The 12513-nt window shown below is 41.3% G+C and overlaps 1 protein-coding gene across 3 annotated transcripts in view; it reads left to right on the top strand.

Moving 5' to 3' along the window:
- The first annotated feature begins 232 nt into the window (after positions 1-232).
- The window catches only part of SNX7 (sorting nexin 7), a 171296-nt gene continuing 159015 nt past the window's right edge, over positions 233-12513 (top strand). Inside the window, exon 1 of one of the 3 annotated variants that reach the window (XR_010662211.1) lies at positions 233-528. Coding sequence is in view for 1 of the 3 variants with exons in the window: in XM_065927733.1 (XP_065783805.1) it covers positions 289-528 (240 nt within the window). In the remaining 2 variants the exon portion in view is untranslated. Of the gene's footprint in view, positions 529-916; positions 1013-12513 lie in introns of those variants that run through there. The other 2 variants (XM_065927733.1, XR_010662214.1) reach the window with 2 other exon arrangements.

The following is a 12513-nucleotide window of genomic DNA, read 5'->3' as shown; positions in this document are numbered from 1 at the left end:
CCTCTGAAGTTCGCGGTTCGCTCTGTCGCTTCTGCCCAGACCCGCGCCCCGGCAGAAGCCCTCGCAGGGTAGCCCAGCAGCCAGGTCCCACTCCCTACCTTCAGGGGGTCGCGTCCCAGGCCCCACCCTCGCCGGAGCCCCCGAGTCCCACCCCTTCGCCTCCGGCAGGCCCCAGGCCAGGTGGGGACGAGCCCAGGCCGGGCGTTCGCTCCAGCAGTTCCGCGTCTGCGCAGCGGACGTGGGGCTGGAGCGGGGCCGGCCGGGGAGGCGCAGGATGCGCGGGAGCCAATGGGCAAGCTCGGGGAAGCCGGGCTGGCGGCGACGGCCGGACCGGCTCGCACTCTGGGGATGGAGGGCGAGTGCCGGGCGTCTCAGGCGCGCTCCTGGGGCCTCCCGGCTGGGGGCGCCGGCGGGGACAGCCCGGGGGGTGACGCCCCCCTCCCCGGCAGCATCGGCTCCTCCGCCCTGCTGCAGGCCGAGGTGCTGGATCTGGACGAGGACGAGGACGACCTGGAGGTGTTCAGTAAGGTGAGGGCGGCGCGTCCCGGGAAAGTTCCAAGTCAACTCCCGGAGCTGGCCCCGCCGTGCGGCGGCCGCCCTAGCGTGCTCCCCCGGCCCCGCTGGAGGCTCGGAGCGGCGGGTGGGTGGGTCTGCCCAGGCCGCCTAATCCTGCCTGGCTGCTCGCCGCCCCCGGGACTGACTCCCAGCAGGTCCCGAATTGCAGCAGTTACTCTTCTGCACTTTGACCTTGCGTTCGGCAGGGCCAGAGCTTCGTGGAGTCTGCAAGTTGTGCCATTGCCCACTTTTCTCCTCTTTCCTTCTCTGACGCGGATATTTCCAGGGACAGTGCTGGAACCGCGGAGGCGGTGGCCCGAACGTGCCCCCGCCCCTGGCAGCTTCTTTTAGGGCGCAGCCAGCCCTGAACCCTGGGAGCGAAATCACCCGAGTCTAGGGAAATTACTCTTGATGTAGTGTTGCTGGTTTTGGATTGGAGACTTGGGTGCCGCCGGAGGTGAGTCTTTAAGTCTAGTGGGAAGAGGCGTGAGGGAATCCCTCTTCAGGAGAAAACAGTTCGTGTGTCCAACTAGGAAGCTCCTGCGCTGCGGAGCTCAGGATTTTTTAGCTCCTGCCACCCAACTCACCGCCGGCGCTTTCATTTTTAAACCTAACCCGGGGCGACCTAGAGACCAAAGGGCCCTCTGAACTTGCAGGATATTTGGAGAGAAATCGACTCGGACACTGGCAGACTTGTGGTGCCCGTAGGCTGATGGCTGTAATTTTGTTCTGGAAAAGAAAAATACCATTCTTGCGAGGCCGTTCAGTGCCACTGCAGCTTCTCTGAGTTGCTGCTGGTGGAAGAGTTGAGATGGGAACATTGTATTCCTGACTAAGAAGCCTGTGGAGTAGGTTAAGTGTTACCTTGAGGTGTTAAGTAAAGCAACAGACTTCACCACTGCTTTATTCTGGGAGAAAAGTTATAAAGTGAACAAGCATACTCAGACCCCAAAGAGAAATATGCAAAACTCACCCCCCTTTTCCCTTTTAGGATTAAGTGAAGTGGTAGGCACAGGTGTATTGGGGAAGTTCAGATGGAGTATCTGGTTTATACCCTTGATGAAATCACGTGTCCTTTCAGTGTGTTTAAATTGTGAAAGGGTGGAATTATTTTTTGTTTACTTGTAAAAAGTTTACACTGACTTTTTTTTTTGTCGTTGTCGTTCCACACATACTTTATGTTCAGATCAAGGACAGTTGATCAGTTCTTATTTATATTGCCTTCTAAGATACCATTGTTGTTTAGTTGCTAAGTCATGTCTGACTCTTTGGGACCTGGTGGGTTATAGCCCACCAGGCTTCTTTGTCCATGGGGTTTCCCAGGCAAGAAAACTGGAGTGGGTTGCTGTTTCCTTCTCCAGGGGACCTTCCTGACCCAGGGATCGAACCTGTGTCTCTTGCTTTGAAGGAGGATTGTTTACCACTGGAGCCACCAGACTACAGCTTTAGCCTTTGGGGCTCTGCACTGAGAAGCTTGGGGTGGGGAGGATGAGTACTGGGAGTGTGTAGAGAGTGGCAAGTGGGATCATCTGGGATGGTTTACATTTGTCATGTGGTTTCTCTTTCCCCAGATTCCAAGTGTCCTGACCTCCACCAAGAATCACTGTTTTAATGAGCCTCTTGTAGTCTGAGGCAGATCTTAGATGAAGCTAATGAAATTTGAGTTTGGGCTGTTTTTTTGCCTAGGTCTCTGGAAAATGTAAGATACTGGTAGTAGTACAGGTTCTAGGTGGGACAGGAATGACAGATTGTAGCCAGAAGCATATCTAAGTAAGCATTTCTGGTGAATTGCTTAAAGCCATCTCAGAAGAAAGGAATCTAGAACTCTGTGACTCCAAGCAGCTGTTGAGCTTTCTTTTCTCATTCTAAATAATTATTTTTCCACCTAATCTGTTTTGTAATTGTGTATTCTGTTTTAAAAGAATGTAAGTTTCAGCAACATGCTTAACCACTGGGTTATTAAGCAGTGCATATAATAATGTGCAATATTGTATCTTTACCTTAACCTGTGTGTCTGGCTTCCATAGAAGAGTGCCTTAACTTTTTTATGGGTCCAGTACAACACTAGCAAGCAGGATGGATCCAAACGTGTGAGTCCTGCTTGATTATATTTTAGTAAGTTGAATTTAGCAACCATTAATTGCAGTTCCACAAGCAAATTTAAGAAACTCGTCTTCATTTGGCCTGCTCTCTCTACTGCTGCCTTTTTAGCCTGCTCCTCTGTAGAACCCTGCCACTGTCCAGCATACCCTAAGGTGGTATCACCTATTGCTTTTGAAGTGTACTAACTTTACCCTTCAGAACTTTGAGATTGACAATTTTCATGTTCAGTTTATATTTGCAATTGTATCTGTTATTTTCTTAGATTATTCATGAGTATATATACCATACCCCTGTCCAGGTGCTTTTTCTTTTAACCTTTTTATAATGGAAGTAGAGTTGATATACAATAGTATAGTAGTTTCTGCTGTATGATGTAATGATATGACATTTATGTGCATTATGAATTGATCACCATAATAAGTCTGCTGTTACTGCTGCTAAGTCGCTTCAGTCGTGTCCGACTCTGTGTGACCCCATGGACTGCAGCCCACCAGGCTCCTCCGTCCCTGGGATTCTCCAGGCAAGAACACTGGAGTGGGTTGCCATTTTCTTCTCCAGTCTAGTAACCATCATAAAGTTACCGCAATATTATTGACTATATTCTCTACATGTACATTACATACCTGTGACTTAGTTGTTTTATAACTGAAAGTTTGCACTTTTTAATTCCTTTTACCTATTTCTCCCTCCCTCTTCCAAACTGCTAGTTTGTACCTTTGGATCTTGTTTCTGTTTTATTTGTTCATTTGTTCTGGTTTTTTTTTTTTTTTTTTTTATATTCTACATATAAATGAAATGATAAAACATTTGTCTGACTTATTTCACTTAACATAATACCCTGTAGGTCCATCTATGTTGTTGCAGGTGGCAAAATTTTGTTCTTTTTTATGGCTGAGTAATATTCAGTTGTGTACATATATACACAGCATCTTTGTTCATCTATTGATGGACACTTAGACTGCTTCCATAACCTGGCTGTTGCAAATGATGCTACTGTGAGAACGAAAAAAAAGTAGTGAAAGGGTTAGTTGCCCAGTTGTGTGCCACTCTCTGCAAACCCATGGACTGTACCTGCCAATCTCTTCTGTCTGCGGAATTCTCCAGGTAAGAACATTGGCATGGATAGCCATTCCCTGCTCCAGAGGATCTTCCTGACCCAGGGTTCAAACTCCAGTCTCCTGCACTACAGGAGATTCTGACACTAAACTGACAGATTCTTTACTGTCTGAGCCACTAGGGAAGCAAGTGAGCATTAGTGTGCATGCATGCATGTTAAGTTGCTTTAGTTGTGTCCAACTCTTTGTGACCCTGTGGACCATAGCCCACCAGGCTCCTCTGTCCTTGGGATTCTCCAGGCAAGAATACTGAAGTGGTTTGCCATTCCCTTCTCCAGGGGATCTTCCTAACCCAGGGATCAAACCCTTATCTCTTATGTCTCCTGCGTTGGCAGACATAGTCTTTATCACTAGCACAACCTGGGAAGCCTGAAGATATATAGGGGTGTGTATATCTTTTCAAATTAGTGTTTTCATTTCTTCAGAAGTGGGATTGCTGGATCATATGATCATTCTTAATTTTTTGAGAAACCTTCATACTGTTTTCCGTAGTGACTGCACCAATTTACGTTTCCACCAATAGTGCACAAGGGTTTCCTTTTCTCCAAATTTTTACCAACATTTGTTTTTTGTTGTTCATTTTATAAACACCATTGAGATAGGTATGAGGTGATGTCTGCCATATTATGGTTTGGATTTGCATTGCCCTAGTGATTAGTGACATTGAACATTCTTTTCCTCTGTCTTCTGACCATCTTTATGTCTTCCTTGGATAACTGTCTATTCAGGTCTTCTAATCATTTTTAAATCGGGTTGTTTCTTTTGTTTTGCTTATTTTCTTTTTCATGATTATTCATTTTATATTGAGTTGAAGGAATTCTTTATATTTTTTGGATATAACGCCCTTATCAGATATATCACTTGCAGATAACTTCTCCCATTCAGTAGGTTGCCTTTTCATTTTGTTGATAGCTTTCTTTGCTATGCAAAAGCTTCTTAGCTTGATATAGTCCCATTTGTTTAATTTTGCTTTTAGTACCCTTGCCTGAAGAGACAGATTCTTAGATTGCTGAGACCAAGGTTAAAGAGCAGCTGCCTTTGTTTTCTTTTAGGAGTTTATGGTTTCAGGTGTTATATTTAAGTCTTTTTTTTTTTTTTTTTTTACATTCTTTAATCCATTTTGAGTTTACTTCTTTTTTTAGTATAAGAAAATGGCTCAGTTTCAGTCTTTTGCATGTCACTGTCCAGGTTTCCCATCACCATCTATTGAACAGACTGTCTTTTCCCTACTATCTATTCTTGTACCACTTTTCATAAATTAATTGACTATGTAAGCATGGGTTTATTTCTGAACTTTCTGTTCAGTTTCATTGATCTATGTATCTATTTTTGTGCCAGCACCATACTGTTTGTTTACTGTAGTTTTTTTTAGCATAGTTTGAAACCAGGGAACACGATACTGCTCACATTGTTCTTCTTTCTTAAGATTGCATTGATTATTCAAGGTCTTTTGTGATTCCATACAAATTTTAAGATCATTTGTTTCACTTCTGTGAAAAATGCCGTTCATATTTTGATAGGGCTTGTATTGAATCTGTAGATTGCTTTGAAAATATAGACATTTTAACAATATTAATTCTTTCAGTCCATGAACATGGTATATCTTTCCATTTCTTTATATTGTCTTCAATTTCTTTTATCAGTGTCTTATAGTTTTCAAAGTATAGCTCTTTTACCTTGTTAGTTAAATTTATTCCTTGGTATTTTTTTTTGAAGTTATTGTAAGTGGAATTATGTTCTTATTTCTCTGATAGTTCATATTAGTGTATAAAAACACAACAAATTTCTGTATGTTGATTTTTGTATCCTGCAGCTTTAATGAATCCATTTATTGTAGTAGTTTTTTGGTGGAGTTTTTTTTTTTTTTTTCTCTTTTTATAGTGTCATGTCATCTGCAAACAGTGATAGTTTTTACTTCTTCCTTTTCAATTTATAATTCTTTTTACCTCTTTTTGTCAGATTGCTGTGGCTTAGACTCTCAATACTGTGTTGAATAAAAGTGATGAGAGTCAGTTCAGTCGCTCAGTTGTGTCCGACTCTTTGCAACCCCATGAATCGCAGCATGCCAGGCCTCCCTGTCCATCACCAACTCCTGGAGTTTACTCAAACTCATCTCCATTGAATCAGTGATGCCATCCAACCATCTCATCCTCTGTTGTCCCCTTCTCCTCCTGCCCTCAGTATTTCTCAGCATCAGGGTCTTTTCCAATGAGTCAGCTCTTCCCATCAGATGGCCAAAGTATTGGAGTTTCAGCTTCAACATCAGTCCTTCCAATGAACACCCAGGACTGATCTCCTTTAGGATGGACTGGTTGGATCTCCTTGCAGTCCAAGGGACTCTCAAGAGTCTTCTCCAACACCACAGTTCAAAAGCATCAATTTTTCTGTGCTCAGCTTTCTTTATAGTCCAACTCTCACATCCACACATGACCACTGGAAAAACCATAGCCTTGACTAGATGGATTGTTGTTGGCAAAGTAATGTCTCTGCCTTTTAATATGCCATCTAGTTTGGTCATAACTTTCCTTCCAAGGAGTAAGTGTCTTTTAATTTCATGGCTGCAGTCACCATCTGCAGTGGTTTTGGAGCCAGAAAATAAAGTCAGCCACTGTTTCCACTGTTTCCCCATCTATTTCCCATGAAGTGATGGGACCAGATGCCATGATCTTAGTTTTCTGAATGTTGAGCTTTAAGCCAACTTTTTCACTCTCCTCTTTCACTTTCATCAAGAAACTCTTTAGTTCTTCTTCACTTTCTGCCATAAGGGTGGTGTAATCTGTATATCTGAGATTGTTGATATTTCTCTGAGCAACCTTGATTCCAGCTTGTGCTTCCTCCGGCGCAGCGTTTCTCATGATATACTCTGCATATAAGTTAAATAAACAGGGTGACAATATACAGCCTTGACAGACTCCTTTTCCTATTTGGAACCAGTCTGTTGTTCCAAGTCCAGTTCTATCTGTTGCTTCCTGACCTGCATACAGGTTTCTCAAGAGGCAGGTCAGGTGGTTTGGTGTTCCCATCTCTTTCAGACTGTTCTACAGTTTATTGTGATCCACACAGTCAAAGGATTTGGCATAGTCAATAAAGCAGAAATAAATGTTTTTCTGAAACTCTCTTGCTTTTTCGATGATCCAGCAGATGTTGGCAAATTGATCTCTGGTTCCTCTGCTTTTTCTAGATCCAGCCTGAACATCTGGAAGTTCACAGTTCACGTATTGCTGAAGCCTGGCTTGGAAAATTTTAAGCAGCACTTTACTAGATGTGAGATGAGTGCAGTTGTGCGGTAGTTTGAGCATTCTTTGGGATTGCCTTTCTGTGGGGTTGGAATGAAAACTGACCTTTTCCTGTCCTGTGGCCACTGCTGAGTTTTCCAAATTTGCTGGCATATTGAGTGCAGCTCTTTCACAGCATCATCTTTTAGGATTTGAAATAGCTCAACTGGAATTCCATCACCTCCACTAGCTTTGTTCACAGTGATGCTTCCTAAGGCCCACTTGACTTCACATTCCAGGATGTCTGGCTCTAGGTGAGTGATCACACCTTCGTGATTATCTGAGTCCTGAAGATCTTTTTTGTACAGCTCTTCTGTGTATCTTGCCACCTCTTCTTAATATCTTTTGCTTCTGTTAGGTCCATACCATTTCTGTTCTTTATGGAGCCCATCTTTGCATAAACTATTCCCTTGGTGTCTCTAATTTTCTTGAAGAGATCTCTAGTCTTTCCCAGTCTGTTGTTTTCCTCTATTTCTTTGCATTGATCACTGAGGAAGGCTTTCTTATCTCTCCTTGCTATTCTTGGGAACTCTGCATTCAAATGGGTATATCTTTCCTTTTCTCCTTTGCTTTTCACTTCCCTTCTTTTCACAGCTATTTCTAAGTCCTCCTCAGACAGCCATTTTGCTTTTTAGCATTTCTTTTTCTTGGAGGTGGTCTTGATTCCTGTCTCCTGTGCAGTGTCACGAACCTCCATCCATAGTTCATTGGGCACTCTGTCTATCAGATCTAGTCCCTTGAATCTATTTCTCATTTCCACTGTATAGTCATAAGGGATTTGATTTAGGTCATACCTGAATGGTCTAGTGGTTTTCTCCACTTTCTTTAATTTCATCCTGAATTTGGCAATAAGGAGTTCATGATCTGAGCCACGGTCAGCTCCTGGTCTTGTTTTTGTTGACTGTATAGAACTTCTCCATCTTTGGCTGCAAAGAATATAATGTATCTGTTTTCAGTGTCAACCATCTGGTGATGTCCATGTAGAGTGTTCTCTTGTGTTGTTGTGGACAACCTTATTTTGTTATTGATTGTAGAGGAAAAGCTTTCAGTTTTTCACCACTGTATATGTTAGCTGTGGGTTTGTCTATGTGGCCTTTATTATGTTGAGGTATGTTCCCTTATTCCCACTTTGTTGAGAATTTTTCTTATAAATCGATGTTGAATTTTGTCAAATGCTTTTTCTTTGTCTATTGGGATGATCATATGACTTTCATTCTTCATTTTGTTAATGTGGTTCGTGTGTGTGCTCAGTTGATTCAGTCATGTCTGACTCTTTGTGACCCCACGGATGTAGCCCCCCAGGCTCCACTGTTCACAGGATTCTTCAGGCAAGAATACTGGAGTGGGTTGCCATGCCCTTCTCCAAGGGAACTTCACAACCCTGGGATTGAACCCTTGTCTCCTGAGGCTTCTACATTGCAGGCAGAATGTTTACTGCTGAGTCATTGAGGAAGTCTTTAATGTGGTTTATTGGGATACATTTGCGGATCAGAAGCTTTTTAAAGAGTAAGTTATTTGGCTTATAATTATTTATTTTTTTTCTCTCAGTGCATTACAAGTAAGTACCTGTTTAATACCTGTTAAATATTTTTAGGTAAGATGCTATGCTAAGGATTCTTTGGAACAAAGAAATGCAAGATTCGTATCTTGTTATCACAGTCTTAGAGTTCAGCTGGAAGATGTTACAGAAACTAAATGACAGTATGCATCAAGAGAGATAAGAAACTAGAACAAAGTATTGCTCTGAGTTTTCAAATAATCCAGTTAGGAGAAAATGATATCAGCTCTCAATAGAACACAGAGAATGCAGAGGATATTGACTTAACAGGACAAGAATAGATGTGGGAGGTAGGAGAACATAAATGATAATTTGTAAACAAAGAATAAGAAAAGGATAAAAGTATAGCAATAGTTTTAGAACTGGGCGAAAATAAGATGAAACTTGCAAACAATTTACCTAGAGAATAGGGACAAACTTGTCTATATATAAAAGAATATATTAAATTGCCTTTATTTTTATTAAATACTGTAATGTGTAGAAGAAATAGGAGTTGAAACAGAGCATAGGTGAATATGTCATAGTGAAACACTGATATATTTATGTGTTACCCAGTAAATAATAGCTCAGTATATAATAGCCAATACAGTGAAGATCTATATTATTTAGGATAATCAGGGAATTTACAGATGTAATTATTGTCATCACCACTAGTAGACCTCGAGAAGTCATGGTATGTAGGCTTAGTGCTCAGAAGCTGGAGCTTCTGAGGTAAAAATTCTTTTTAAAAATAATGGGGCAGAAAAAGGGTTCTGGAAGGTATGCGCACGTGTCCTCAGTCATGTCCCACTCTTGGCAACCACATGGACTGTAGCCCGTCAGGCTCCGCTGTTCATGGGATTTTCCAGGCGAGAATACTGGATTGGGTTTCCATTTCCTTCTCCATCTGGAAGGTACAGACAAACAGAATTAATTTCAAGCTCCGACAAAGCTTTAAAAGCAGCAGAACTATTTAGTATACTTAGTATAAACACTTTGAAAAGAAGGAGGTTAAAAATGAGAATGGTGGATAACTAAGATTATTTTTATAGTAAATTAGAAATATAACAATGTGTATATTGTTTGTTATATATATTGTATAATATATATAACACTGTATATATTATATGTTATGTATATAACAATGTATATGTTATATATATAACAATGTATATATTATTTCAAAAGCTTGAAAGAAACACTCATATTTTTGTGGAAAAGGTTATTTTTGAAAAAATAATTAGCTCTGTTGTTGAGACTTTCAGCTCTGATATGTGTGTCTGTTTGTATGTGTGTATGTGTGTGTGTTTATGTATAATCTTTATCAATGGAGGGACAATTATGCTATTTAAGAATTCTATCAAATACTTAGAAGATATTGGAAGTCTGGTTATTAATTTTTCACATATGTTCTCGGAACCATCTTTATTTAGCTCCTATTGTTTGCCTCTATTAGTCATGATCATGATAAGAATCAGAATTCTCTCCATTGATTTAAATGAAGAGTTTAATGCAAGGACTATTTATAGCATTTTGGGCAAGTTTCAGGAACAAAGATACTGAGGCATTTAGAGACTTGCAGTAATAAAAAGCCATTAGAACCCCTAGTTCTAAAGGGAAGAGAAATGGAAATAGTGTTGCTGGAACCCAAGCTGTGTAGAAGGGGCCACTTCCACATGAGCTGTGTTGACACAGAGATGAAGCTAGAAACGTTCCACTGCCTGAAGTATGGTCCCAAAGCAGGGAGGAAATGTAGCAGTGTATATATTTATTTGGACAAACTATTGAAGAAATCACTCACATTTTGGTTGGAAAGGTTATTTTGGAAAGAATTAGCTTTCCAAAAGCTATAGTTGTTGAGACATCCAGCTCTGATGTGTGTGTGTATGTGTGAGTGTGTAAAATCACTTTAGCCTCGGCTAAAGTTCCAGGCAACATCCAGCATTAAATGACTAGCTTGTGAGTAAAGATGTCTAGCATGATGTCAGTCCTTAGCTTTGAGGCATGGTATCTTCTCAGCTGAGGCCCCGCACATAATTTGGGTGAGACATCCCATTTCTGCTGTATCCTGTCAGAATTCTTGACCCAATAAACCACTGAGCATAATAAAATATAAAAAAATATCTTGGGTTGTTTTGTTATTCAGCAGTAGAAATTATAATAAAAGCTAATAGTCTGTAAAACATAATTGGTCTCTCGGATCTTTTGATAAATACAGGATTACAGCAGGCAAGTCACGTGTTCTCCTTTCTCTGACCCTCATCTTGATCCTGCCTCCATGAACCTTAGCATTTTAATGGTTAAATAAAGAGGAACTGATAAAGGAAAATAGGGCTGATCCAGAACTATTTCTGTTCCTCCCTGTAGACACTCCACTGTCTACCAGCTCAGCCTTCTTATATGTTAAATACTCTTATATGCCTTCCAGAGGAGGAAGAGCAGGTGAATGAAGTAGAAAAATGAAAAGTCCTCAAGTCCTCCTTATGAGTGAGCATATATGGTCAACAATAGAATTAAAACAAATGAGGAACTTGCAGGGTAAATTTGGATAGATTGTGTAGAGGATCATTTTATGTACAAGCATTCCTAGTGGTTTTCATTGACTGAATGATAATATACCCAGATGACACAGTTTCTGAACAAATAACATATTTTCAAGGTCATATGGAGTATTAGTTGTACTGTAATTTGAACTGTCTATGCAGCTGAAGCTCCAGTCCACCTTCTGCATTTTAAAGGAGAGTTGAGTGTCTGTGTCAGAAAACAGCAAAGGGATATTATGTCTTCTGTGGATACCAGTGACCTGCTTGTTTGGAATGCTGTATTGCAAGAGAGTCTTAGATTGAGTCTGGGCTTGGCAGCAGAGGGTTTGGATCCACCAGCACTGTCACTGGCAGAAGGAGTGGGGAGGGCTGCTGCAGTAGTGACAGTCTCACTGCACATTTGCCATCGCGAAGGAGAATAAACTAAGGGCTTTCACTGATGATATGTTCTGGCAACCATGCCCCCTGAAGAAAGGATGGGAGGAACAAAATGTAGTTTAGCTTGGAAAAAGACTTGGGCTGATTTTTTAAACAAACTTTATGAAGAGTTCTTCCAGTGGATTAAATGTTTATAGTTTTGAAGGGCAGAACTAGAACCTAGGTCAAAGTATATGGAGATCAGTTTTAGGTCAGTTGATGGAATAGGTTTCTAATTGAAGGTTCCAGAATAAAAGTCATACTCAGCTACGCCATAAATTCTGTCACTGTAATTGCTCTAGGACAGACTGAATAACTGTCTGAGAGGAGACGAGCATGTGATAGTTGCACAATCCCTTCCCACTATTAAGAGGCTGTTACAGATGGAATTTAAACTTGCCAGACTTAACCATGAGAGCAACAGGAAACCTTACATAGGTGGTCCTGCTCATCCCTTCAGCTAATCATGCAGCTTAATTTCCAAACTAAATTATGTTTTCAGTTCCGTTCAGTTCAGTCGCTCAGTTGTGTTCGACTCTTTGTGACCCCATGGATCGCAGCACGCCAGGCCTCCCTGTCCATCACCAACTCCCAGAGTCTATTCAAACCCATGTCCATCGAGTCAGTGATGCCATCCAGCCATCTCATCCTCTGTCATCCCCTTCTCCTCCTGCCCCCAATCCCTCCCAGCATCAGGGTCTTTTCCAATGAGTCAATTCTGTGCCTGTGTTTTACATTTCCTTAATTCTAATATTTCTCTTCCCACACCTGTTATCTTTTTCATTTAGTTCTCTGTTAATGGTGTGGCAATTTCTTAGCTATCTAGGATAAAATATCAGTGCTATGTCTTACCTTCTAATTATGCCTTTCACTCACTCTCTCTGTTCCTTACATATCTGAGAAATCCCATTTGGTTTTATCTTCTTGGTATCTCTGGAATTAGTGCCTTCTTACTCCCAGTGCTTCAA

Source organism: Muntiacus reevesi, chromosome 1 (genome assembly GCF_963930625.1).
Source record: "Muntiacus reevesi chromosome 1, mMunRee1.1, whole genome shotgun sequence".
Lineage (NCBI taxonomy): Eukaryota > Metazoa > Chordata > Mammalia > Artiodactyla > Cervidae > Muntiacus > Muntiacus reevesi.
This window is presented reverse-complemented; position numbering and strand designations above follow the sequence as displayed.